General features: G+C 48.4%; 1 protein-coding gene across 1 annotated transcript in view; it reads left to right on the plus strand.

Annotated features, from left to right (window-relative positions):
* mvp (major vault protein) overlaps window positions 1–26,482 on the plus strand; it is a 79,400-nt gene extending 52,918 nt beyond the window's left edge. The window contains exons 9-15 of the mRNA XM_084326003.1: window positions 1,361–1,558; window positions 2,851–2,995; window positions 8,785–8,996; window positions 10,421–10,537; window positions 18,986–19,112; window positions 24,477–24,665; window positions 25,370–26,482. Of these exons, the coding sequence (XP_084182129.1) occupies window positions 1,361–1,558; window positions 2,851–2,995; window positions 8,785–8,996; window positions 10,421–10,537; window positions 18,986–19,112; window positions 24,477–24,665; window positions 25,370–25,483 (1,102 nt within the window). The 3' untranslated portion in view covers window positions 25,484–26,482. The remainder of the gene's footprint in view (window positions 1–1,360; window positions 1,559–2,850; window positions 2,996–8,784; window positions 8,997–10,420; window positions 10,538–18,985; window positions 19,113–24,476; window positions 24,666–25,369) is intronic.
* Window positions 26,483–27,599: the final 1,117 nt, after the last annotated feature.

The following is a 27,599-nucleotide window of genomic DNA, read 5'->3' on the forward strand; positions in this document are numbered from 1 at the left end:
TGGTCTCTCTCTCTCTCAAGTTAAAGACGGTGGTCTCTCTCTCTCTCAAGCTAAAGACGGTGGTCTCTCTCTCTCTCTCTCAAGTTAAAGACAGTGGTCTCTCTCTCTCTCTCTCAAGCTAAAGACAGTGGTCTCTCTCTCTCAAGTTAAAGACGGTGGTCTCTCTCTCTCTCAAGCTAAAGACGGTGGTCTCTCTCTCTCTCTCAAGCTAAAGACGGTGGTCTCTCTCTCTCTCAAGCTAAAGACAGTGGTCTCTCTCTCTCAAGTTAAAGACAGTGGTCTCTCTCTCTCTCTCTCAAGCTAAAGACAGTGGTCTCTCTCTCTCAAGTTAAAGATGGTGGTCTCTCTGTCTCTCAAGCTAAAGACGGTGGTCTCTCTCTCTCTCTCAAGCTAAAGACGGTGGTCTCTCTCAAGCTAAAGACAGTGGTCTCTCTCTCTCAAGTTAAAGACGGTGGTCTCTCTCTCTCTCAAGCTAAAGACGGTGGTCTCTCTCTCTCTCAAGCTAAAGACGGTGGTCTCTCTCTCTCTCTCAAGCTAAAGACTGTGGTCTCTCTCTCTCTCTCAAGCTAAAGACGGTAGTCTCTCTCTCTCTCAAGCTAAAGACGGTGGTCTCTCTCTCTCTCTCTCAAGCTAAAGACAGTGGTCTCTCTCAAGCTAAAGACAGTGGTCTCTCTCTCTCAAGTTAAAGACGGTGGTCTCTCTCTCTCTCAAGCTAAAGACAGTGGTCTCTCTCTCTCTCTCAAGTTAAAGACGGTGGTCTCTCTCTCTCTCTCTCTCTCTCAAGCTAAAGACAGTGGTCTCTCTCTCAAGCTAAAGACGTGGTCTCTCTCTCAAGTTAAAGACGGTGGTCTCTCTCTCTCTCAAGCTAAAGACAGTGGTCTCTCTCTCTCTCTCTCAAGTTAAAGACGGTGGTCTCTCTCTCTCTCTCTCTCAAGCTAAAGACAGTGGTCTCTCTCTCTCTCAAGTTAAAGACGGTGGTCTCTCTCTCTCTCAAGCTAAAGACGGTGGTCTCTCTCTCTCTCTCTCAAGTTAAAGACAGTGGTCTCTCTCTCTCTCTCTCAAGCTAAAGACAGTGGTCTCTCTCTCTCAAGTTAAAGACGGTGGTCTCTCTCTCTCTCAAGCTAAAGACGGTGGTCTCTCTCTCTCTCTCAAGCTAAAGACGGTGGTCTCTCTCTCTCTCAAGCTAAAGACAGTGGTCTCTCTCTCTCAAGTTAAAGACAGTGGTCTCTCTCTCTCTCTCTCAAGCTAAAGACAGTGGTCTCTCTCTCTCAAGTTAAAGACGGTGGTCTCTCTCTCTCTCAAGCTAAAGACTGTGGTCTCTCTCTCTCTCTCAAGCTAAATACGGTGGTCTCTCTCTCAGGGTGGTGTTCGGTCCTGAGATGGTGATGCTGGGGCCAGACGAGCAGTTCACCATGCTGTCTCTGTCGGGGGACAAGCCCAAGAGGGCCAACGTCATCAAGGCCATCTGTCTGCTCCTGGGGCCAGACTTCTTCACCGACATCATCGTCATAGAGACGGCCGACCACGCCCGCCTGCAGCTGCAGCTGTCCTACAACTGGTGAGTGAGCGGCCTGCTCCGTGTCCCCGTGGAGACCACACATCCCCACCAGGGTTGGGTGTATTTATGTCAGTCTGCTTTAACCTAGGGCTGGGCCATATAACGATAACCATGATTATCGCGATATATTTTAATAATCGATATCGAGAGAAAAAAAACGATTTGGAAAAAGAATATCGTTGTTTATTTTTTTGTTAAACCCAGAGACAGTGGACATACTTGTCTTTTTTGCCTGCAACTTAACGTAATGGCTTTGCTTGTCCAAATGACAATACTGACCAAATAGAGATTTCTTTTTCTCTTTTATTTTGTTTGCTTTCTAATGTAAAATACAGTTTGAAACCGTCTGTACACAGTAGGCTATGTGTGCTAGCTAGGGCTGTCCCTGACTAAGGATTTGGATGGTCGACTAGGATTGGCCAAAATTTGCCGTTAGTCGACTATTGGTCGACTAAAAAAAATAAAATAAAAAAAAAAGTAAAATATTTTTTTTTCTTTTTTTTTTGGTTATCATTCCATTTGGGCTGTGGGGGGTGCTTAATGTCTGAAGGAGTCGACTGAAGGCTTCTTGTCCTCTGCAAAAGTATGCAATTGGTCCACTGATGGATACATCTTGATATTTGTCTAGTCTAGTGTGTTCATTAGACGGGTGAAATCCTCTTTCAGTGCCTCTGTGCCTGAAATTAATATTATTTTTATTTTTTTTTATATTCGACTAAGAGGTTGGCCAGTCGACTACGGCTCCTTTCGACCGATTAGTCGACTAATCGATTAATAGGGGTCAGCCCTAGTGCTAGCAGAGCTAGTCTCCAGTCACGGTGCACATGTGCGGTGGTTTGTCCACCAAAAAAGCACCAAAAGATCAAAAATAAACTAGCAGAGCCAGAACTGTTCAACTCCCCTGGAGCCACAGCCAGCAGAGAAGCCGGTTTACTTTCGCTTTCAAACCAGCTGCAGCCTGAGAACTGGAGTGTGAGGGGATGTAACACTAAAGATGGCGGCAACAACAAAGAATTACTGCAAAATAAACATACATCTGTTGTTTTTTAATACTTATAACAATATCGATAATTATCGATATCGCGTGATATGATGTTGTTATCGATATCGTTATCGCAATATCATTTTTGGCCATACCGCCCAGCCCTACTTTAACCTGTCACACTACAAGACAAAACTAGCTCAAGGATCGTCTTTGGAGAAAATGCTAACAATGCTAACAAATTGGTGTAGGATCACAGAAAGAACCACTGTGTCCAAGGTATCCTAAACCTAAACCTTCCTTCTCTCAGGCACTTTGATGTGAAGGCCCAGGCTGACCCCTCTCAGGCTGCAGCTCTGTTCTCGGTGCCGGACTTCGTGGGCGACGCCTGCAAAGCCGTGGCGTCCCGCGTCCGAGGAGCCGTAGCCTCTGTGCAGTTTGACGACTTCCACAAGGTGGGCTCAGGTTCAGGTGACCACAGGGTCGTCTAGCACCTGCTGAGTTAAGGAGAAAAAGAAGAAGTTGTCTTTTTATTTGTCATGCAGATGGAACACACTCATGCGAGATGGGCGTACATTGATCAGGGCCAACAGGGGGGTACATTGATCAGGGGGTACATTGATCAGGGCCAACAGGAGGTACATTGATCAGGGGGTACATTGATCAGGGCCAACAGGAGTTCTACTGATCAGGGCTTCATGCCAGCTTTGCCCATTTGTACAATAGGTGAAGCAAGACACTGAAGCCAGCATGAGATATGATGAAGGTTATGTATTATAACTAGTTATATTAACTCAATGGACGCCAAGGGGGCGCTGTTTACCTTCTGGTTAGAACGCCATCGCTGTAATGCAATGGGGAGAATGCCGTGTTTGTGAGTGCTAAAACTATATGAAATATTATAGCTATGGATCTTATAAACGCGTCGATTGTCAGTGAGTTTCTTCCAGTCAACATGCAAAAAACAGATACTTTTTTCATACATACATTTCCGTTTTTATACCGTGGTGAATACGAGCATAGTTCCAGAGCGATTCTGTCTAATCTCAAGAAACTCGAGCAAACCGCGCTTCAATGCATTTCCTTAGAAATCGTGCCATTTGTCGCAGCGTTTCCGTTAGCCGGTAATTACCGGTATTTGACCGGCAAAATCTGTTGAAGTCCGACATATTTAATCTCTCCGGTCATAGTGTCCGGTGAAAATAGTTCCCTCTGGGCACAGTTTGATTATTTGAATTGTATTTGGATGGGCTGGAGTTGGGTGGCCTATGCGATGAACGAAACAATCATTGCGTTTGTTGTCGTTGCTTCGCTCAGCGAGAGCTTGCTGCTGGATTTGCGGAAGGCATGCAGCTGCAGACCCACAGAACCCACCAGCTTTGCTGGCACAGTGCGGTCCCCAGACCTGGAAAGCTGCTCTGCGGGTCTGCAGCTGGATGCTTCTTGCAAACTAACTGCGGCCGGCTCGCGCTGATAACAGCTTTCATTGTTGGACCGGCTGCTTGGTGGAGCAACGATGAAACGAATGTAATGAATCGTTCGTTGCATGGGCTATTTAATTTTGGCCTGTTTTGGTACGGTTCGGGTGGTCAAGTTGTGTTTGGAGGGAGTTGTTTTCACCGGACATTATGACCAGCACCAAGTCGTTGGGAGGTGGAGATATACATCACGCAAACCCACGATAATGTTGCCGTCTCTCTCTGCAAAATGTCTCAGTTCTTCGCTTGATATAATTAATACAAATGTCCAATATAACGGAATTCGTTAGCTCATAAAAATGTGATTATAACAGACTGCTGTTTAGTGTCGGACCGACTGCCCACATACGCAGTCTATTTTATTTCAAGTCAGCAGCAGCACGGAGTATCGAGGGACTTATTTTATTTGGAATATATTAATGACTATACGCAAAAGTAGCCTCGTTTTAAGTAATAATATTATAAATCTACATGCCTTGAGGATGACATTCTTTATATAGCCTATATCAATTGTTTTAAAGCTCAATAAACTATGACCGGAATTAATCTCATTTGTCCGGTAGATTGAAATCTTGCAGGTCACGGAGACCGGCAACAATTTTTTCTAACGGAAACCCTGATTTGTCGGTTGATTTATGAATCGTTCTGAAAATAACGCTAGATTATCGGTATTATGTGTCCTCATGCACGAACAGAAGCGGGCTGAAAAGTCGCTTCTCCGTACCTTGGTCGCAGCCAACCGCACGCACGCACACACACACACACACACACACACACACACACATGCATGATCATTACGAAAGAAACATCGGATCAACCCAAGATTGGTAACATAGTCCTTACCTCGCATCTGATGTACTGCAAAAAGATTAATCCAATTCCTGATCGCCATTCCAAATATTGATCGCGTTTATTGATCCAACGCTATATGTCCAAAACGCATAATCCACGCTACTCCCAGTCTCCCCAGTCCATGTGTTATAACGATACTGCATGCCCGAGATGGAAAACCTGGACCGGACTTCTTAGATCAGAGTACAGCCCAAGGGGGAGTGATTCCAATGATGTGCAATACCGTCCGGAAGGCGTTAGGCGGCGGTATTGGCCTTTTGTGAGCTCCGATCCATTCCCAATTATAACATCAGGCTGGATGGATGAAAAATGAATGGATGTAGCTAATGAAAGAAATAATGATTAAAACCCGACTTTTCGGGGCGCCCCAGTGGCGAACCACATAACGCGCTGAGTCGCGGCACGGCCGACCCGGGTTCGATTCCCGGACCCGTCGTTATTTGCAGAATGTCTTCCCCCCACTCTGTCTCCCGTTCCTCCTCTCTCTCTCTATACTGGACTGCCCAGTAGGAAAAAGCGATAAACGCTAAAAAAGAAATAAAATAAAACGACTTTTCTCGTGATTGGCGCTCAACTCATGGCGAGTTAACCCGACTTTTCTCGTGAATGGCGCTGAATGAGTTAATGCTGCAAAGCATTACTCCCTGTTGTCCCTAGTTTATTTTTATGTTACGGAAGCTTTTGAGAGGACAATAGCAGCTACCACACCTGCTTATATGCAAATCATATGATGATAGAGGGGTGTGGTCAGTGATAGAGGGGCGTGGTCCTGGTCAGTGATAGAGGGGCGTGGTCCTGGTCAGTGATAGAGGGGCGTGGTCCTGGTCAGTGATAGAGGGGCGTGGTCCTGGTCAGTGATAGAGGGGTGTGGTCAGTGATAGAGGGGCGTGGTCCTGGTCAGTGATAGAGGGGCGTGGTCCTGGTCAGTGATAGAGGGGCGTGGTCCTGGTCAGTGATAGAGGGGCGTGGTCAGTGATAGAGGGGCGTGGTCCTGGTCAGTGATAGAGGGGTGTGGTCAGTGATAGAGGGGTGTGGTCCTGGTCAGTGATAGAGGGGCGTGGTCCTGGTCAGTGATAGAGGGGCGTGGTCAGTGATAGAGGGGCGTGGTCCTGGTCAGTGATAGAGGGGCGTGGTCAGTGATAGAGGGGCGTGGTCCTGGTCAGTGATAGAGGGGCGTGGTCAGTGATAGAGGGGTGTGGTCCTGGTCAGTGATAGAGGGGCGTGGTCAGTGATAGAGGGGCGTGGTCCTGGTCAGTGATAGAGGGGCGTGGTCAGTGATAGAGGGGCATGGTCAGTGATAGAGGGGCGTGGTCAGTGATAGAGGGGCATGGTCAGTGATAGAGGGGTGTGGTCAGTGATAGAGTGTGGTCCTGGTCAGTGATAGAGGGGTGTGGTCAGTGATAGAGGGGTGTGGTCAGTGATAGAGGGGTGTGGTCCTGGTCAGTGATAGAGGGGCGTGGTCCTGGTCAGTGATATAGGGGCGTGGTCCTGGTCAGTGATATAGGGGTGTGGTCAGTGATAGAGGGGCGTGGTCAGTGATAGAGGGGCGTGGTCCTGGTCAGTGATAGAGGGGCCTGGTCCTGGTCAGTGATATAGGGGTGTGGTCAGTGATAGAGGGGCGTGGTCAGTGATAGAGGGGCGTGGTCCTGGTCAGTGATAGAGGGGCGTGGTCCTGGTCAGTGATAGAGGGGCGTGGTCAGTGATAGAGGGGCGTGGTCCTGGTCAGTGATAGAGGGGTGTGGTCCTGGTCAGTGATAGAGGGGCGTGGTCAGTGATAGAGGGGTGTGGTCTTGGTCAGTGATAGAGGGGCGTGGTCAGTGATAGAGGGGTGTGGTCCTGGTCAGTGATAGAGGGGCGTGGTCCTGGTCAGTGATAGAGGGGCGTGGTCCTGGTCAGTGATAGAGGGGTGTGGTCAGTGATAGAGGGGTGTGGTCCTGGTCAGCGATAGAGGGGTGTGGTCAGTGATAGAGGGGTGTGGTCAGTGATAGAGGGGTGTGGTCCTGGTCAGTGATAGAGGGGTGTGGTCCTGGTCAGCGATAGAGGGGCATGGTCAGTGATAGAGGGGTGTGGTCAGTGATAGAGGGGTGTGGTCAGTGATAGAGGGGTGTGGTCAGTTATAGAGGAGTGTGGTCATGGTCAGTGATATAGGGGTGTGGTCAGTGATAGAGGGGCGTGGTCAGTGATAGAGGGGTGTGGTTTGGTCAGTGATAGAGGGGTGTGGTCAGTCATGTAGAGGCGTGGTCAGTGGTAGAGGGGTGTGGTCCTGGTCAGTGATAGAGGGGCGTGGTCAGTAATAGAGGGGTGTGGTCCTGGTCAGTGATAGAGGGGTGTGGTCCTGGTCAGTGATAGAGGGGTGTGGTCAGTGATGGAGGGGTGTGGTCCTGGTCAGTGATAGAGGTGTGGTCAGTAATAGAGGGGTGTGGTCCTGGTCAGTGATAGAGGGGCGTGGTCCTGGTCAGTGATAGAGGGGCGTGGTCAGTGATAGAGGGGAGTGGTCAGTAATAGAGGGGTGTGGTCCTGGTCAGTGATAGAGGGGTGTGGTCAGTGATGGAGGGGTGTGGTCAGTGATAGAGGGGTGTGGTCCTGGTCAGTGATAGAGGGGTGTGGTCCTGGTCAGTGATAGAGGGGTGTGGTCCTGGTCAGTGATAGAGGGGCGTGGTCCTGGTCAGTGATAGAGGGGCGTGGTCCTGGTCAGTGATAGAGGGGTGTGGTCAGTGATAGAGGGGCGTGGTCCTGGTCAGTGATAGAGGGGTGTGGTCAGTGATAGAGGGGCGTGGTCCTGGTCAGTGATAGAGGGGTGTGGTCAGTGATAGAGGGGTGTGGTCCTGGTCAGTGATAGAGGGGTGTGGTCCTGGTCAGTGATGGAGGGGTGTGGTCAGTGATAGAGGGGTGTGGTCCTGGTCAGTGATAGAGGGGTGTGGTCCTGGTCAGTGTTAGAGGGGCGTGGTCAGTGATAGAGGGGCGTGGTCCTGGTCAGTGATGGAGGGGCGTGGTCCTGGTCAGTGATAGAGGGGTGTGGTCAGTGATAGAGGGGTGTGGTCCTGGTCAGTGATAGAGGGGTGTGGTCAGTGATAGAGGGGCGTGGTCCTGGTCAGTGATGGAGGGGTGTGGTCCTGGTCAGTGATAGAGGGGAGTGGTCAGTGATAGAGGGATGTGGTCAGTGATAGAGGGGTGTGGTCAGTAATAGAGGGGTGTGGTCAGTGATGGAGGGGCGTGGTCCTGGTCAGTGATAGAGGGGCGTGGTCAGTGATAGAGGGGTGTGGTCCTGGTCAGTGATAGAGGGGTGTGGTCCTGGTCAGTGATAGAGGGGAGTGGTCCTGGTCAGTGATAGAGGGGCGTGGTCAGCGATAGAGGGGTATGGTCCTGGTCAGTGATAGAGGGGAGTGGTCAGTGATAGAGGGATGTGGTCAGTGATAGAGGGGTGTGGTCAGTAATAGAGGGGTGTGGTCAGTGATGGAGGGGCGTGGTCCTGGTCAGTGATAGAGGGCTGTGGTCAGTGATAGATGGGCGTGGTCCTGGTCAGTGATAGAGGGGCGTGGTCAGTGATAGAGGGGCGTGGTCCTGGTCAGTGATATAGGGGCGTGGTCAGTGATAGAGGGGTGTGGTCAGTGATAGAGGGGCATGGTCCTGGTCAGTGATAGAGGGGCGTGGTCAGTGATAGAGGGGCATGGTCCTGGTCAGTGATAGAGGGGCGTGGTCAGTGATAGAGGGGCGTGGTCCTGGTCAGTGATGGAGGGGCGTGGTCAGTGATAGAGGGGCGTGGTCCTGGTCAGTGGCAAAATGGCGCTGCACCGAACGGCTGCCTTTCTGATCGCTCGAAGCATTTTGTATAAAAGTATTCTGTACTTCTGTATGACAACTATTAAAGAAACTTGAACTTGACATCATCTATACTGTTGTTTTCTTTGGCTCAGAACTCCAACCGGATCATCTGCTCGGCGGTGTTCGGCTTCGATGACAAGATGGCGGTGCGCACCAGCCTGCGCTTCGGCCAGAACAACCTGGTGATCAGCAGCGTGGACATCCAGTCTGTGGAGCCGGTGGACCAGAGGACCAGAGACGCCCTGCAGAAGAGCGTGCAGCTCGCCATCGAGATCACCACCAACTCACAGGAGGCCGCGGCTCGGTGAGAGGGAGGGAGGGAGGGAGGGAGAGAGGGAGGGAGGGAGAGAGGGAGGGAGGGAGGGAGGGAGGGAGGGAGGGGGAGGGAGGGAGGGAGAGACCACCAACTCACAGGAGGCCGCGGCCCGGAGGGAGGGAGGGAGGGAGGGAGGGAGACAGACACCACCAACTCACAGGAGGCCGCGGCTCGGTGAGAGGGAGGGAGGGAGGGAGGGAGGGAGGGAGGGAGGGAGAGACCACCAACTCACAGGAGGCCGCGGCCCGGAGGGAGGGAGGGAGGGAGGGAGGGAGGGAGGGAGGGAGACAGACACCACCAACTCACAGGAGGCCGCGGCTCGGTGAGAGGGAGGGAGGGAGGGAGAGGGAGAGGGAGGGAGAGAGGGAGAGAGAGAGAACCAACTCACAGGAGGCTGCAGCACAGTGAGAGAGAGACATACAGACAGAGGGACAGAGACAGACAGCATGTTGTCTAGTGTTAGTCCTTGTATCTAGAGCTCAGTCAACTAGAGAATGACAGCATGTTGTCTAGTGTTAGTCCTTGTATCTAGAGCTCAGTCAACTAGAGAATGACAGCATGTTGTCTAGTGTTAGTCCTTGTATCTAGAGCTCAGTCAACTAGAGAATGACAGCATGTTGTCTAGTGTTAGTCCTTGTATCTAGAGCTCAGTCAACTAGAGAATGACAGCATGTTGTCTAGTGTTAGTCCTTGTATCTAGAGCTCAGTCAACTAGAGAATGACAGCATGTTGTCTAGTGTTAGTCCTTGTATCTAGAGCTCAGTCAACTAGAGAATGACAGCATGTTGTCTAGTGTTAGTCCTTGTATCAAGAGCTCAGTCAGTCAACTAGAGAATGACAGCATGTTGTCTAGTGTTAGTCCTTGTATCAAGAGCTCAGTCAACTAGAGAATGACAGCATGTTGTCTAGTGTTAGTCCTTGTATCTAGAGCTCAGTCAGTCAACTAGATAATGACAGCATGTTGTCTAGTGTTAGTCCTTGTATCAAGAACTCAGTCAGTCAACTAGAGAATGACAGCATGTTGTCTAGTGTTAGTCCTTGTATCTAGAACTCAGTCAACTAGAGAATGACAGCATGTTGTCTAGTGTTAGTCCTTGTATCTAGAGCTCAGTCAACTAGAGAATGACAGCATGTTGTCTAGTGTTAGTCCTTGTATCTAGAGCTCAGTCAACTAGAGAATGACAGCATGTTGTCTAGTGTTAGTCCTTGTATCTAGAGCTCAGTCAACTAGAGAATGACAGCATGTTGTCTAGTGTTAGTCCTTGTGTCTAGAGCTCAGTCAGTCAACTAGAGAATGACAGCATGTTGTCTAGTGTTAGTCCTTGTGTCTAGAGCTCAGTCAGTCAACTAGAGAATGACAGCATGTATTTCTGTATGTTTTAAACGTTCTGTGTTCCTCTTTCTCCCCGCAGCCACGAGGCGGAGCGGCTGGAGCAGGAGGCCCGGGGGAAGCTGGAGAGACAGCGCATCACGGACCAGGCGCTGGCGGAGAAAGCCAGGAGGGAACTGCTGGAGCTGGAGGCGCTGAGGTGACCAGCGGGTTCACCCAGGCCAGTTAGCAGGGGCTGGAAATAGGGGGGCCAGACAATTAAAGGGGCACTTCACCAAAAGAAATTTAAAAACTATTTACTTTGCACATAATCTCACGGACACCCAAAATCTCTAAAACAGTTTTGCACACATTCATCTGAATGAGTAAATTAGTTAGAATTTGGCCACCAGTGATGTCATCAGGGACATTGTGTTGTGTTAATTACAGCTCCTTTTAACGTTATTGACGAGAGGTTCAGATGCCTGTACTCCTTTGCTTGTACCAATCAATACTGTGTGAGGGGGGGGAGGGCGGGCGGGACTGTTTACTGGGTTAACCCTTGAGTCCCCGCCCCCGGGAATAATTATTGGCTTAACCCTTTCACTGCCGCACTACCGAATGGTTAACCCTTTCACTGCGACAATACAGAAGGTTAACCCTTTCACTGCCACACTACAGAAGGTTAACCGATCCTCATGCGGAGGGAGAGAGCTCTCAACGTGTCACTCTGTTCAGATTCCTTCCTGCCTCCGACTGGGTTGTGTTTTATTTCACTCGATTGAGTGCTTTCAAGGTCAGGAGGTCACTGGTTAACCAGACGGCTCCCCCGGTGGTCAGGAGGTCAGGAGGTCACTGGTTAACCAGACTGCTCCCCCGGTGGTCAGGAGGTCAGGAGGTCACTGGTTAACCAGACGGCTCCCCCGGTGGTCAGGAGGTCAGGAGGTCACTGGTTAACCAGACGGCTCCCCCGGTGGTCAGGAGGTCAGGAGGTCACTGGTTAACCAGACGGCTCCCCCGGTGGTCAGGAGGTCACTGGTTAACCAGACTGCTCCCCCGGTGGTTCCACTGTCTTCCAGTCTTTGCTTCCCCTTTTTGGAACTCATCGGGTATAGTGGCTTTTCAACTAAATAATAGCCACCGTCCAAGTTGCAGCGGGTGGTTTCCTGACGCACAAATCTTCCACAATCCAGATAATAACTAGCAGAGATCCAGCGTTTAATTATTGCATTTATTTGCTTTAACGTTAACAAATATATTCTCTACGCAGGGGTCTCAAACTCAATTTACCTGGGTGAGGCTGGAGGTAGAGTCTGGGTGAGGCTGGAGGTAGAGTCTGGGTGAGGCTGGAGGTAGAGTCTGGGTGAGGCTGGAGGTAGAGTCTGGGTGAGGCTGGAGGTAGAGTCTGGGTGAGGCTGGAGGTAGAGTCTGGGTGAGGCTGGAGGTAGAGTGGGTGAGGCTGGAGGTAGAGTCTGGGTGAGGCTGGAGGTAGAGTGGGTGAGGCTGGAGGTAGAGTCTGGGTGAGGCTGGAGGTAGAGTCTGGGTGAGGCTGGAGGTAGAGTCTGGGTGAGGCTGGAGGTAGAGTGGGTGAGGCTGGAGGTAGAGTCTGGGTGAGGCTGGAGGTGGAGTCTGGGTGAGGCTGGAGGGAGAGTCTGGGTGAGGCTGGAGGTAGAGTCTGGGTGAGGCTGGAGGTAGAGTCTGGGTGAGGCTGGAGGTAGAGTCTGGGTGAGGCTGGAGGTAGAGTCTGGGTGAGGCTGGAGGTAGAGTCTGGGTGAGGCTGGAGGTAGAGTCTGGGTGAGGCTGGAGGTAGAGTCTGGGTGAGGCTGGAGGTAGAGTCTGGGTGAGGCTGGAGGGAGAGTCTGGGTGAGGCTGGAGGTAGAGTCTGGGTGAGGCTGGAGGTAGAGTCTGGGTGAGGCTGGAGGTAGAGTCTGGGTGAGGCTGGAGGTAGAGTCTGGGTGAGGCTGGAGGTAGAGTCTGGGTGAGGCTGGAGGTAGAGTCTGGGTGAGGCTGGAGGTAGAGTCTGGGTGAGGCTGGAGGTAGAGTCTGGGTGAGGCTGGAGGTAGAGTCTGGGTGAGGCTGGAGGGAGAGTCTGGGTGAGGCTGGAGGTAGAGTCTGGGTGAGGCTGGAGGTAGAGTCTGGGTGAGGCTGGAGGTAGAGTCTGGGTGAGGCTGGAGGTAGAGTCTGGGTGAGGCTGGAGGTAGAGTCTGGGTGAGGCTGGAGGTAGAGTCTGGGTGAGGCTGGAGGTAGAGTCTGGGTGAGGCTGGAGGTAGAGTCTGGGTGAGGCTGGAGGTAGAGTCTGGGTGAGGCTGGAGGTAGAGTCTGGGTGAGGCTGGAGGGAGAGTCTGGGTGAGGCTGGAGGTAGAGTCTGGGTGAGGCTGGAGGTAGAGTCTGGGTGAGGCTGGAGGTAGAGTCTGGGTGAGGCTGGAGGGAGAGTCTGGGTGAGGCTGGAGGTAGAGTCTGGGTGAGGCTGGAGGTAGAGTCTGGGTGAGGCTGGAGGTAGAGTCTGGGTGAGGCTGGAGGTAGAGTCTGGGTGAGGCTGGAGGTAGAGTGGGTGAGGCTGGAGGTAGAGTCTGGGTGAGGCTGGAGGTAGAGTCTGGGTGAGGCTGGAGGTAGAGTCTGGGTGAGGCTGGAGGGAGAGTCTGGGTGAGGCTGGAGGTAGAGTCTGGGTGAGGCTGGAGGTAGAGTCTGGGTGAGGCTGGAGGTAGAGTCTGGGTGAGGCTGTTCCACAAATATTCCACAAAAAAAGGGTTTCAAGTATTCAAAAAAAAAGTACAACTGATACAATCTTGTCAATCTTTAGTAATAACATTTCAGAACATGAACGGTTCTTCAGAACATAGGCTTCTCAGTGGTGTCAGTGGACTCATCCACATGCAGCTATGGAAATGCACTGTGCATTTTTTTTATTCTATCACAAAGCTGTTTAATCAAATCACCAGCCAGTATTTCAGTTATTCTGGTTGCTGTGCTATCTGAGGAGGATTTGCTTTTGTTTGCCTTCAAACATGGTCTCCATCACTTCAGTCATACATTATTTTATTATGTATGCATCAGAGAGAGAGAATGGCTTCTTGTGTTTAGCCAACACCCATGCCACTGAGTGAGGACTTGGTTGCTTTTTCTCATTGTGACATAGATTTAACAATAATTCTGCTTACAGCTTGATATGATGATTTCATTCCATTTATTTTTGTGGTTCTTAGCACTGAATTTTGAGGAAAGGTTGCATTAAAATAACTGTTTTGTTTCGTAGTGGCGTTTCAAATTGCCACCCTTCACAAGAGCTACCGTTTCTTGGCATATTAGTCACATTGGTTTGGTGCTGGGACTCAGGATGAACGCATATTTTTCAGTCCATTCACCTTTGAATTGCAGTCGACTTTTCTTTTACTGACCATCTTTGAACATGCCATATTTTTCTGCTGGCTGCCTGCTGGCGAAACTAGGCTACTAGCTACATTTATCTCAGAGATAAAACTGGGAGCGAGGCTACTGTAGATGCGCTGTCAACTCTGCTCTGACTGTTTAAGACCCGCTCTACTCTGCATCTGATTCGCAGACTGTGGGTGGGGGGGGGGAAACACTGACGGGACGCTGAATGTGATTGGACCAGAGCAGAGTACACAGACACAAGTGGCAGTGCAGCCGGACGCGTCTATTCGAAAGGCAACCGGTTCATGCTTCCGCGTTCGCGTTTTGCGCTCTGATTGGCCACTGCTGTTTATGGGCGCACCAATCGTGTGACTGCAAGTTTTTTCGCTGGTTAAGCTTAGGCACTCTTTCGAAGTTGGTTAAGGTTAGAGTTTGTCTTAGAGCAGCGGTTCCCAAACCTTTTTGGCCGTGCACCCCCTGTCACCTCCCGACTTAGCTCGCGCACCCCCCAATGGGTTTCTGTTAGAAAAAATTGTTGCTGGTCTCCGTGCACAGATTTAATTTTTTATTTTATCTCTTCCCACGGCGACTATGGATAGGGAATTTCTTTATTTAATTAAAATGTTCACGACAATACTCTGCCAGCATGTTTAATATCCATAATACTAAAGGTTTGACTAAGATTTGTATGAAATTTTATTGTAAAAAAAAAAGAGATTTTTTTTAAAATTCTTTTACCACCATTAGCCTTTTCATGTCACGCACCACCTAGAGGGCGCTCGCGCACCACAAGGGAATGCGCGCACCACAGTTTGGGAACCACTGTCTTAGAGCATGGCGATAGAACGCCAGCCCTGATTCCAAACTCTAACCTTAACCAACTTCGAAAGAGTCGCCTAAGCTTAACCAGTGATAAACTAGGCGTTAGGTAGTTTGCTGCTGGTCGAGGCGGAAATGGGCGCGTCACGCGATTGGGCGCACGTGTCACATGACCAGACACGTCAGTGGCCAATCAGATTCGCAAAACGCAAGAACCGGTTGCCTTTCGAATAGACGCCAGCCGCACATGCAGAGCACTGCTCGCAGAGGAGATAGCGAGGATGCATTTTCCTTCCACTTTACTTGGTATCACTCCGGAATCACGTTTCAACCAAGTCACTAACGTAACGTTGCTGTCATGAGCCTGTGCTATGGTAGCCTACAAGTGATAAAATAAATAAAACGTCCAACTCTCACGCAACGACTCAGCAAACAGTTGCGCGCGGGCCGCACTAACACTAAACTTTGATGTCCAGTAGGGGGCCGCAAAATATCATCCAGCGGGCCGTGAGTTTGAGACCCCTGCTCTACAGTGTCCACATAAATCCAAAACGACAAATCCAATAAAACAATATGTTTCGTTTGCGTGGTCTAGTGTGTGTGGTCAAAAACTGTTTCTCTTCCCGTCTACCGAGGACTTTCTCAGGTGAGCAGCATCTCATTGATTACTATATTAGGCTCTCGACAGGTAAGTAGCATTTCACTGATCAAGTTTCAAGTTCAAGTTTCTTTAATAGTTGTCATACAGAAGTACAGAATACTTTTATACAAAATGCTTCTTACTGTTACGCTCCAGAGACTGTGCTAGACAAGATAAGTATGAAATAAAATAGTATAGCATGAAAAAATAGAAGTAAAAATAGAAGTCACAGTGTTCAGTATAGACATATGTACAATGTTCGATGCAGAATAGAAGTAACTGAGTTACCATACAATATACAATATACTATGCAATGTACTAATATACAATACTATATAGTGCAAAGCAGAAATGGGATGAGGTACAATTTAGGTACAATTTACAGTAAGGTGTACGGGTTGTAGTGCAAATCCTTTACCAATAAATATAAAGTGTGTTTAGGTGTTCTAAAGTGTGGAGAGTGGGTGCTGCAGTGTGTTGTTTGTTTAAAGTGAGTGTGTGGATGTGTGTGCTGTGTGCATTTGATGGTTGTTGCATAGTGTTTATTGTTCGTTGAGCAGCCTGATGGCCTGGGGATAGAAGCTTCTTCTGAGTCTTTCTGTGCTCGCCTTGAGACTCTGGTATCGCTTGCCTGACCACAGCAGTTCAAAGAGGCAGTTGTTTGGGTGGCTGGAGTCCTTGATGATTCTCTTAGCCTTACCCCTGCACCGCTTGTTGTAAATGTTCTGGAGGGTGGGAAACCCCCCTCCAATTGTGTGTTCGGCTGAACGCACAATTCGGCTGGTCTTGTGCGGTGCTATTCCCAAACCAGGAGGTGATATTGCCAGTCAGGATGCTCTCTATTGTACATGAGTAGAAGTTCTTAAGGATCTTCTGACTGACTTGGAACTTCCTTAGGCGCCTGAGGAAGTAGAGGCGTTGCCGTGCCTTCTTCACAACACTGTCAATGTGTGTGGTCTATGTCAAGTCCTCGGATATGTGGACTCCGAGGTACTTAAAACTGTTCACTCTCTCAACCGGTGCCCCGTCGATGCTGAGGGGGCTGTAGTCCCTGACCCCCGACCTCCTAAAGTCCACAATCATCTCCTTTGTTTTGCTGACGTTCAGGGAGAGGCTGTTCTCCTGGCACCATCCCGCCAGAACCTTGACCTCCTCCAGGTAGGCCCCCTCGTCGTTTGCAGAGATCAGGCCCACCACTACTGTGTCGTCAGCAAATTTGATGATTGTGTTCAGTCATGTGTGTACAGGGAGTAACATCTCCCATCTCCATCTCAATAGAGAGGGAGCCAGAGCCATCCAGAGGTAAACATAAGATACCTAGGTATATAAATAATCTACACATACTTTCCAAACATAAACCATAACAACAACTGCCTCTTTGAACTGCTGCGGTCAGGCAAGTGATACCGGAGTCTTAAGGCGAGCACAGAAAGACTCAGAAGGAGCTTCTATCCCCAGGCCATCAGGCTGCTCAACGAACAATAAACACTATGCAGCAACCATCAAATGCACACAGCACACACACCCACACGCACACACTCACTTAAACAAACAACTCACTGCAGCACCCACTTTACACACTTTAGAACACCTAAACACACTTTACACTTTATATTTATTGGTAAAGGATTTGCACTACAACTCGCACACCTTACTGTAAATTGTACCTAAATTGTACCTCATCCCATTTCTGCTCTGCACTAACACAGTCTCTGGAGCGAAACAGTAAGAAGCATTTTGTATAAAAGTATTCTGTACTTCTGTATGACAACTATTAAAGAAACTTGAAACTTGATAACTAAGTATAATATAATACATTCATATTTTATGGCCTTAATTTCATATTTCACAGGTCAAATGAATCAAATCAAATTAAGTCCATTCTGGCTCCAACATCGGGTGTTCAGCCACTTGGATGTGGTGAAGTCCATGACCTCTGCGTCTCTGGTCTCTGCCCCGTCTTCCCACAGAGTGCGTTCGCGGGTCGTAGGTTACCTTGTGGCTGGTCTGGAGGTGGGAGAGCCTGTGAGGAAAAGGCTGACCTCTCCCCCCTCGGCTGTCCAGTTAAAGGTCAGGTGTGAGTAGAGGCAAGAGAAACTGATTAATAGAGCTGCCGCGATAACCGCATTACCGCGGTATCGCTGTTGCATCACGCTCACCGCAGAGTTAGGCTGAATACCGCGTCACCGCTGTTTTTTTATCATAATAATAAAGTTGGCTTGCGGCTCTGCAGATATACCCTACTCGGTTCCAAGCGACCCTATTGGGTAGAAGTGGTACCAGAAAAGACATGTGAAACATTGCAGACCACTGACTGGTCAGAAGAGAGACGCGTCACACTTTGTAGCCTCTGAACGAAAACAGAACGCCGCCATCTTTACTGCCTCGCTAAGGATGCATTTCATTCAGGATTTGTTTGCGACAGAACCAAGCAATAAACAAAAAAGAATGGATTCACTGTGTATTCTGCCTTATTTATTGATGAAACAAAACCGACATCAACCCAATTTACCACCGAGCGGAGAGTTTAGTGTCACAACAAGATCGCTGATGTGTTAAGTTTGTTGTTGTTATTATTAGCCTAATACTACCGTCAGCCGATATACACGAGAGGTAACGTTAAACCCGGGTTTGCTTGGTAGAATACACAATGAGAGGTAACGTTAGCTTTGGCAGAATAGACGCAACGAGAGTCTGGTTAATGTTGTTATTGATTGATTGATTGATTGATTGAAACTGTGTTAAACTCTGGCTTGCTGCAAGCCCTCGGACATCTATGCCCACGGAGCTTTCAGTGTACACAAGCGAGCGGCCCCGCCTGCATCCCCACACGGAGACAAACGGAGTAGTACCTGGCTGCAGTGGAAAAGGAACGAAGTACCAGGTGCCTAAAGCGGGTCGAGTCGAGTAGGTACTATGCAGTGGAAAAGCGCCATTAGACTAGAGGCAGGCTATAAGAGTAGACTACTAAAAAAAAAAAAATGCATTCAAACTTTTTTTTTTTTTTGTGCGCACTGTGCGGTAATAACCGCGGCGGTAGGAAATATTTCGCAAATTCGTGCGGTAAGGAAAATATCAATACCGCGGCAGCTCTACTGATTAACCTGTTAACGTCCGGATGCCCTTATATTGCGCACGCACTTCACAGTACTTTGCCCTCGTCGCCTCCAGGCTGCGATTTTGCCGATCAACCGATACATTGTTGGAAAGTTGAATTTGCCGCCTTTCGATCGTCGCCCTACTTGACCCATTGCGTGATTCCAAGTCTCGAGTTACAAGACGAAACATCCGACAAGTGTCATTTGACAAGCTGTTCTGACAAGTGACCACGTCCGGTTTGGCCGGGTCCTGAATGGACCGGTCACCTCTGATGGTGAAAATGATTGACCGTCGTAGCCAATGAAATTCTGGAGCCAATGGTATCTTACATGAGGGCTGATTCCTACAGTAAAGGGAGAGAAGAAGAAGACGAAGAATTTGTTTGTTTGGACAATTTCTCACTCGCCGTCCAAATTAATGAGCGGTCGGCCATTTTGGACAAATTATTACCGATACAAGGATTACAAAAACATCTGTAAAACACAAATTTTCCGTGGGATTGTTATAAACATCTGGCAACAAGTAAACAAAACGTGACTAAGCAGTCGCGAGACTCAGGAAAACGCTCTGAGCATTTATTTCTTTGCTTTTCAAAGCCTTGAAAAAAACGTTGGCTATGGACACGAGCCCTAAAGGTGTCACTGTGTTGCAGCGCGGCGGTGGAGAGCACGGGGGCAGCCAAGGGTTAGGGTTAGGGTTGTCCCGGGGGACAGAAGTAAAGGTGTCACTGTGTTGCAGCGCGGCGGTGGAGAGCACGGGGGCAGCCAAGGCGGAGGCTCAGTCCAAGGCCGAGGCGGCGCGCATCCAGGGGGAGGCGGCGGTGGACGAGGCCAAGCTGAAGTCCGAGGCCCAGAGCATCGAGGCGGTACGTACCGGAACACAAACACACGCCGTTATCAATCAAGAGTGGCTTGTCGGTTTTGAATGATTGATGATTGAAATTCTTTATTAGGCATAACCCCTTGAGATGTAGCGTCTCGTCTTCCAGGGGCTCCTAGACACAATACAGTGTTTCTGGAACGGTAGAGAATACCCACACTAAGATACATTTTCCTTACAATATATGATCTACAGTATGTGACACTTAAATGATGAGTCCAACCAAACACCCAAGTTGAATTCTTCTTGATTTATGTATCTTGATAACAGGGTTCGCACAAGTTCCTTGAAGTGCTTAAAGTCGAGTAAAAAAATAAAATAAAATAAAAGTCAAAGCCTGGAATTCCTTGAAAACAGCCCATTTATTAACGAGGTTAAAAAGTCCTTGGAATTCAAATCAACCATTTGCATTGAACGTTTTGTTCATCCATGATAACATTGTTCTGAATCAAGAAATTGCATTTTTTTTTTTTTTTTATCTTTAGATTTATCTTTAGATTAATCTTTAATCTAAAGTGTAACTAATTGTCAGAAATAGTTTTTAAGCCATAAATATTGGATCAAATCTTTTCCCCCACTTTTTTTTGTATGCATTTGAATTGTTGCTGGTCTCCGTGCACAGATTTAATTTTTTATTTTATCTCTTCCCACGGCGACTATGGATAGGGAATTTCTTTATTTAATTAAAATGTTCACGACAATACTCTGCCAGCATGTTTAATATCCATAATACTAAAGGTTTGACTAAGATTTGTATGAAATTTTATTGTAAAAAAAAAAAGATTTTTTTGTTAATTTTTTTTTACCACCATTAGCCTTTTCATGTCACGCACCACCTAGAGGGCGCTCCACATGAATTGGATCCTTTTTAAATGCTCTTTTAAAATAAAAAATAGTGCTTGGAAAAGTACTTGAAAGTCCTTGAATTTCATTTTGCAATGTCTGTGGGAACCCTGTGATAAATGCACTCGGTGATGAAACCCTGCGTCTTCCTGCTCAGGAGGCGGAGCTTCAGCGTTACAGTATGTACTAATACAGGAGGCGGAGCTTCAGCGTTACAGTATGTACTAATACAGGAGGCGGAGCTTCATCGTTACAGTATGTACTAATACAGGAGGCGGAGCTTCAGCGTTACAGTATGTACTAATACAGGAGGCGGAGCTTCAGCGTTACAGTATGTACTAATACAGGAGGCGGAGCTTTAGCGTTACAGTATGTACTAATACAGGAGGCGGAGCTTCAGCGTTACAGTATGTACTAATACAGGAGGCGGAGCTTCAGCGTTACAGTATGTACTAATACAGGAGGCGGAGCTTCAGCGTTACAGTATGTACTAATACAGGAGGCGGAGCTTCAGCGTTACAGTATGTACTAATACAGGAGGCGGAGCTTCAGCGTTACAGTATGTACTAATACAGGGGTGGCCAACCCCCTGCTCAGGAGGCGGAGCTTCAGGGTTACAGTATGTACTAATACAGGGGTGGCCAACCCCCTGCTCAGGAGGCGGAGCTTCAGGGTTACAGTATGTACTAATACAGGGGTGGCCAACCCCCTGCTCAGGAGGCGGAGCTTCAGGGTTACAGTATGTACTAATACAGGGGTGGCCAACCCCCTGCTCAGGAGGCGGAGCTTCAGGGTTACAGTATGTACTAATACAGGAGGCGGAGCTTCAGGGTTACAGTATGTACTAATACAGGAGGCGGAGCTTCAGGGTTACAGTATGTACTAATACAGGAGGCGGAGCTTTAGCGTTACAGTATGTACTAATACAGGAGGCGGAGCTTCAGCGTTACAGTATGTACTAATACAGGGGTGCATGCGGCTCTTTGCCCGTCAATGTGCGGCTCTTCCATCCATACATTTTTATATATATATATATATATGTCACCCATTCCATAAGGACATAGAATAAACATTTACAATATTCTTTTAATGGTCCATTTGCATGTTCTTGGTATCTGAATCTAGGGACATATATGGATCAGTGTCAGAAATATTGTGTCTGTTACTAGGCTTGAGTAAATTGTAATGAACCAAAGGAGAATATCAATTCTATTTAAAAAATTAAAATTAAATATTATCTTTGACTGTGAATAACACCATGCTAAAATTGACCAGACCTGAAAAATCTAAGCAAATGAATAAAGGGAAGATGATTAAACAGAAGGTTTTGTAGATACAGTACTGAATTCTGCCATCTTTTTTATAATGTAAATTTCTCCACCATTTTTCATCGTATTGCAACACCGTTTTTTGCAAGACGTTCACAGAAAGGTAGAGAAACTAACTGCGTTCTGTTTTATGGCAATAACGTTCAGGTTTGTGGGAGATGATCCCAAAAAATAAGAGAAATTAAAAAGTAAATCCAGAAGTCAGATGATTGACAGGGGCTGGTGTGAGCTGGGTAGGGTAGTTTTTCGAAATTTGAAAGCCCTGAGTCTCTTCCTTCAAAAGACTACACTCACTTTTGGCTGTGCCACTTCCTCCTGTCAATATGCGCCGGTTTCCGACTCAATGCCCTGAGATTTCTATAATCTTATATTTCACTAATAACAGTTAAAATAATTGGTAAACAAACGTAATGCTGAAAATATACACTTTTACTGTATATCTCGGGCTTAAAGTGGAGATGAAGCATAGCGATAAATACATATTCATAGCATCACATTAGTATTTAGATAAGCCACAGAAAAAATCACGTTATAAAAATAAGCAGTTTCTAAGAAAAAACGATTTGTTATGTGCATTTTTGAAGCATTTATCATTATGGACGCGGCCATTTTGTTGCTGACGTCATTGGGCTTGTTTGGTGTATACACTGCTGGTTAGCTGCCTATAGTGAATGGGTCAGTCAGTAAATAAAATGTTGCCTACAAAACAACGGGACCGCAGTGGTTCTGTTTGTATTGCTCCTGGCTGTTCAAACTAATTTTACCGTGTGAGAGAGAGGAAAGTTGGTTAATTTCCACAAACTACCAGTGAAAAAAACAGTGTTGTTGGCACGTTGGCTCAGGCTGGCTGCACTCAGGCGGCGCGATCAGCCTGTTGGACAGGGAAGGAGGATCTGCAGCGAACACTTCATTGCCTCGGATTATGTTGTTGGGGGTGGAAGGTTTGTCCAGAAGACCACTAATCAGCTGAAGCCGGACGCGGTTCCCTCTGTCTTTGACAGACAGTCAGACCGGCCCAGGCAGTTCAGCGTCGTGGAGCATTCAGCCTGCTGGCTACCTAGATCCACTTCAACCAGCCGAGCGTCGGGAGCTCCAGCAGCTTGTCGATGTGCTAATAGCCTCGGCAAGCTAACGGTAGCTGGCTACACAGCTTGTCGGTGTGCTAATAGCCTCGGCAAGCTAACGGTAGCTGGCTACACAGCTTGTCGGTGTGCTAATAGCCTCGGCAAGCTAACGGTAGCTGGCTACACAGCTTGTCGGTGTGCGAATAGCCTCGGCAAGCTAACGGTAGCTGGCTACACAGCTTGTCGGTGTGCGAATAGCGTCGGCAAGCTAACGGTAGCTGGCTACACAGCTTGTCGGTGTGCTAATAGCCTCGGCAAGCTAACGGTAGCTGGCTACACAGCTTGTCGGTGTGCTAATAGCCTCGGCAAGCTAACGGTAGCTGGCTACACAGCTTGTCGGTGTGCTAATAGCCTCGGCAAGCTAACGGTAGCTGGCTACACAGCTTGTCGGTGTGCTAATAGCCTCGGCAAGCTAACGGTAGCTGGCTACACAGCTTGTCGGTGTGCTAATAGCCTCGGCAAGCTAACGGTAGCTGGCTCCAGGCTATTAGCACATCGACAAGCTGCTGGAGCTCCCGACGCTCGGCTGGTTGAAGTGGAGCTATGTAGCCAGCAGGCTGAATGCTCCGCGACGCTGGTTGAAGTGGATCTAGGTAGCCAGCAGGCTGAATGCTCCGCGACGCTGGTTGAAGTGGATCTAGGTAGCCAGCAGGCTGAACGCTCTGCGACGCTGAACTGCCTGGGCCGGTCTGTCTGTCGAAGACCGAGGGAACCGCGTCCGGCTTCAGCTGATTAGTGGTCTTCTGGACAAACCTTCCACCCCCAACAACATAATCCGAGGCAATGAAGTGTTCGCTGCAGATCCTCCTTCCCTGTCCAACAGGCTGGTCGCGCCGCCTGAGTGCAGCCAGCCTGAGCCAACGTGCCAACAACACTGTTTTTTTCACTGGTAGTTTGTGGAAATTAACCAACTTTCCTCTCTTTCACATGGTAAAATTAGTTTGAACAGCCAGGAGCAATACAAACAGAACCACCGCGGTCCCGTTGTTTTGTAGGCAACATTTTATTTACTGACTGACCCATTCACTATAGGCAGCTAACCAGCAGTGTATACACCCAACCAGCGGCATGACGTCAGCAACAAAATGGCGGCGCCCATGTTGAAAACAGGGATATTATATTTGATTTTTCAGACAAATAAGATAGATTTCACATTTGATTATAGAACCCTGTCTTACACAAGGTACACAACAAACAAACTAGGATCACATTGTTCACTGCTTCATCTCCACTTTAAGGTGAGACCTATACACACATGAAGGGTGGCGTGACTGAAAAAAAAGGTTGAGAAACGCTGGTATATGGTGTGGCTCTTTGTGGTACCACAGTCATTTTTGTGGCTCTTAGGTCGCTTTCACACAGGGGCTGTTTGGTCCGGATTATCGGACCAGAATTCGATAGTCCGGTTTTTCGGGTTTGTGTGAATGCGGTCGAAATCGGTCCGCCGGACCAAGCAGGCGAACTCTGGTCCGCCTGAAAACGTAGGTCTCGGTTCGCTTCATCGGACCAAACACGAACCAAATATAGGAAGTGCTTGTTATTATTACCACTGCTCGCAGCATTCAATGCAAAACAAGAACACTGCATCTATCTCTCTATCTATCTATATATCTATATATCTAACTGTGCATCTTGGGAAGAAAGAAGAAAAAACGCGGCTTATTATATTGTTATTATTATATATATATAACAACGTGGTGTACAAGTTGTTTAGCGAGAGGATGGTGGTAATCGGCTTCAATAGAACAACTCGCCTCCGCTGATCTGGAGTCAGACAGAGCTCGCAGTCCACACACAGACACACGCGCACACACGGGCTCGCAGCCACACACACATTTCCACTGTCCAATAGACGAGCGCCCTTTTCGACCGCGTGACATTGTTCAGATAGTTTGGTGCGCCTGACAGATTGCTATGTGAACGCAGCCGAACCAAATGAAGAATGCAACAATGTTGCAACTTCACCACCAGAACCGCACCGAGTCCACCAGAACTATATGTGAAAGCGACCTTAGTCTCTGACTGGTTGGCCACCCCACATCTCTCCCTGCTCAGGAGGCCGAGCTGCAGCGCCTGGCCAAGGCCCGCGAGCAGGAGCTGAGCTACAGGAAGGAGATGGACAACCTGGAGGTGGAGAAGCAGCAGCGGCTGTCGCGCATCGAGAGCGAGCGCTTCAAGAACCTGGTGGAGTGTCTGGGCAGCGACACCATCCGAGACATGGCCCGCGCCGGGCCGGAGATGCAGGTGTGTACTGGAGCTGGGGGGGGGGCGGAGATGCAGGTATGTACTAACTAGAGCTAGACCTGGGGGGGGGGGGGGGGCATCTGGTAGTCGGAAGGTCCCCGGTTCGATTCCCAGCCTATATTGTGCCCTTTTCCTTGTTGTACACAATCTAATCTAAATGCAGTGAGTTCAAGTTAAATTATATTAAAACGAGTGTTTCCAAAGGATATATATTTCTCCCCATCGGTCATTCTTTCTCGCTCACCTCTCTATACTGTATACTGCATATATCCCTCCCTTTCTTTCTGTCCTTTCTTTCTTTCTCTCTCCCTCATTCTCTCTCCCCTCCTCTCTCTACCTCTCTCTCTCTCTACCTCTCTCTCTCTCCCCTCCTCTCTCTCTACCTCTCTCTCGCTACCTCTCTCCCCTCCTCTCTCTCTACCTCTCTCTCTCTACCTCTCTCTCGCTACCTCTCTCCCCTCCTCTCTCTCTACCTCTTTCTCTCTCTCTCTCCATCTCTCTCTCTATCTCTCTCCATCTCTCTCTATCTATCTCTCTCTCCCTCTCTCTCTCACCATCTCCATCTCTCTCTCTCTCTCTCTCTCTCTCTCTCTCTCTCTCTCTCTCTCTCTCTCTCTCTCTCTCTCTCTCTCTCTCTCTCCCGTGTCACTCATGTACTGACGGTGTCTCTCCACCATGCCCCCTCCCTCCTCTAACCTCTACAGGTCAAACTGCTCCAGTCTCTGGGGCTGAACTCCACCTTGATCACCGACGGCTCCTCCCCCATCAACCTCTTCACCACCGCCAGCGGCCTGCTGGGGGCGCTGCCGGGCCAGTGAAGGACGCCAGAGAGATGGAAAGGGGAATCGGGGAGAGAATAAGAGGGAATATGTTCCAAAGCACATCAGTTACTATACATCAGACCAGCAACATCCACACTGAGTTCTGATGGCCACGCCTCTTTTTGTCATCCACACTGAGTTCTGATGGCCACGCCTCTTTTTGTCATCCACACTGAGTTCTGATGGCCACGCCTCTTTTTGTCATCCACACTGAGTTCTGATGGCCACGCCTCTTTTTGTCATCCACACTGAGTTCTGATGGCCACGCCTCTTTTTGTCATCCACACTGAGTTCTGATGGCCACGCCTCTTTTTGTCATCCACACTGAGTTCTGATGGCCACGCCTCTTTTTGTCATCCACACTGAGTTCTGATGGCCACGCCTCTTTTTGTCATCCACACTGAGTTCTGATGGCCACGCCTCTTTTTGTCATCCACACTGAGTTCTGATGGCCACGCCTCTTTTTGTCATCCACACTGAGTTCTGATGGCCACGCCTCTTTTTGTCATCCACACTGAGTTCTGATGGCCACGCCTCTTTTTGGGGGGGAAACAACTCCAGGAAGAAACGGGGATTAGATGTTTGTTCATAAACTACAACTTTAGTACAAAACACAGGGATATAAATCACACTGACGACCACCAAGACCCAGAAATAGTCATTACCTCTTAGTTGTAGGTCACTTGGAGATTCATAAGTTAATATTTAATGTCCAGGTAGGGAGATGAGGAGATATCCTGCAGCTGACTGGTGACATACTATAGTGAAGGGAGTCTGAATGGTGACATACCATAAAGACTGAAGGGAGTCTGAATGGTGACATACCATAAAGACTGAAGGGAGTCTGAATGGTGACATACCATAAAGACTGAAGGGAGTCTGAATGGTGACATATCATAAAGACTGAAGGGAGTCTGAATGGTGACATACCATAAAGACTGAAGGGAGTCTGAATGGTGACATACCATAAAGACTGAAGGGAGTCTGAATGGTAACATACCAATGGTAACATACCATAAAGACTGAAGGGAGTCTGAATGGTAACATACCATAAAGACTGAAGGGAGTCTGAATGGTAACATACCATAAAGACTGAAGGGAGTCTGAATGGTGACATATCATAAAGACTGAAGGGAGTCTGAATGGTAACATACCATAAAGACTGAAGGGAGTCTGAATGGTGACATATCATAAGGCTGAAGTACCAGGATGTGTTGGTCTGGTGTCTACTATCTCTGTGTGTGATGACTGAACCTGGTCTGGTTTCTACTATCTCTGTGTGTGATGACTGAACCTCGTCTGGTTTCTACTATCTCTGTGTGTGATGACTGAACCTGGTCTGGTTTCTACTATCTCTGTGTGTGATGACTGAACCTGGTCTGGTTTCTACTATCTCTGTGTGTGATGACTGAACCTGGTCTGGTGTCTACTATCTCTGTGTGTGATGACTGAACCTGGTCTGGTGTCTACTATCTCTGTGTGTGATGACTGAACCTGGTCTGGTTTCTACTATCTCTGTGTGTGATGACTGAACCCGGTCTGGTGTCTACTATCTCTGTGTGTGATGACTGAACCTGGTCTGGTGTCTACTATCTCTGTGTGTGATGACTGAACCTGGTCTGGTTTCTACTATCTCTGTGTGTGATGACTGAACCCGGTCTGGTTTCTACTATCTCTGTGTGTGATGACTGAACCTGGTCTGGTGTCTACTATCTCTGTGTGTGATGACTGAACCCGGTCTGGTTTCTACTATCTCTGTGTGTGATGACTGAACCCGGTCTGGTGTCTACTATCTCTGTGTGTGATGACTGAACCTGGTCTGGTTTCTACTATCTCTGTGTGTGATGACTGAACCTGGTCTGGTTTCTACTATCTCTGTGTGTGATGACTGAACCTGGTCTGGTTTCTACTATCTCTGTGTGTGATGACTGAACCTGGTCTGGTTTCTACTATCTCTGTGTGTGATGACTGAACCCGGTCTGGTGTCTACTATCTCTGTGTGTGATGACTGAACCTGGTCTGGTGTCTACTATCTCTGTGTGTGATGACTGAACCCGGTCTGGTTTCTACTATCTCTGTGTGTGATGACTGAACCCGGTCTGGTTTCTACTAT

Source organism: Notolepis coatsorum (assembly GCF_963971535.1).
Source record: "Notolepis coatsorum genome assembly, chromosome: 12".
Taxonomy (NCBI): domain Eukaryota; kingdom Metazoa; phylum Chordata; class Actinopteri; order Aulopiformes; family Paralepididae; genus Notolepis; species Notolepis coatsorum.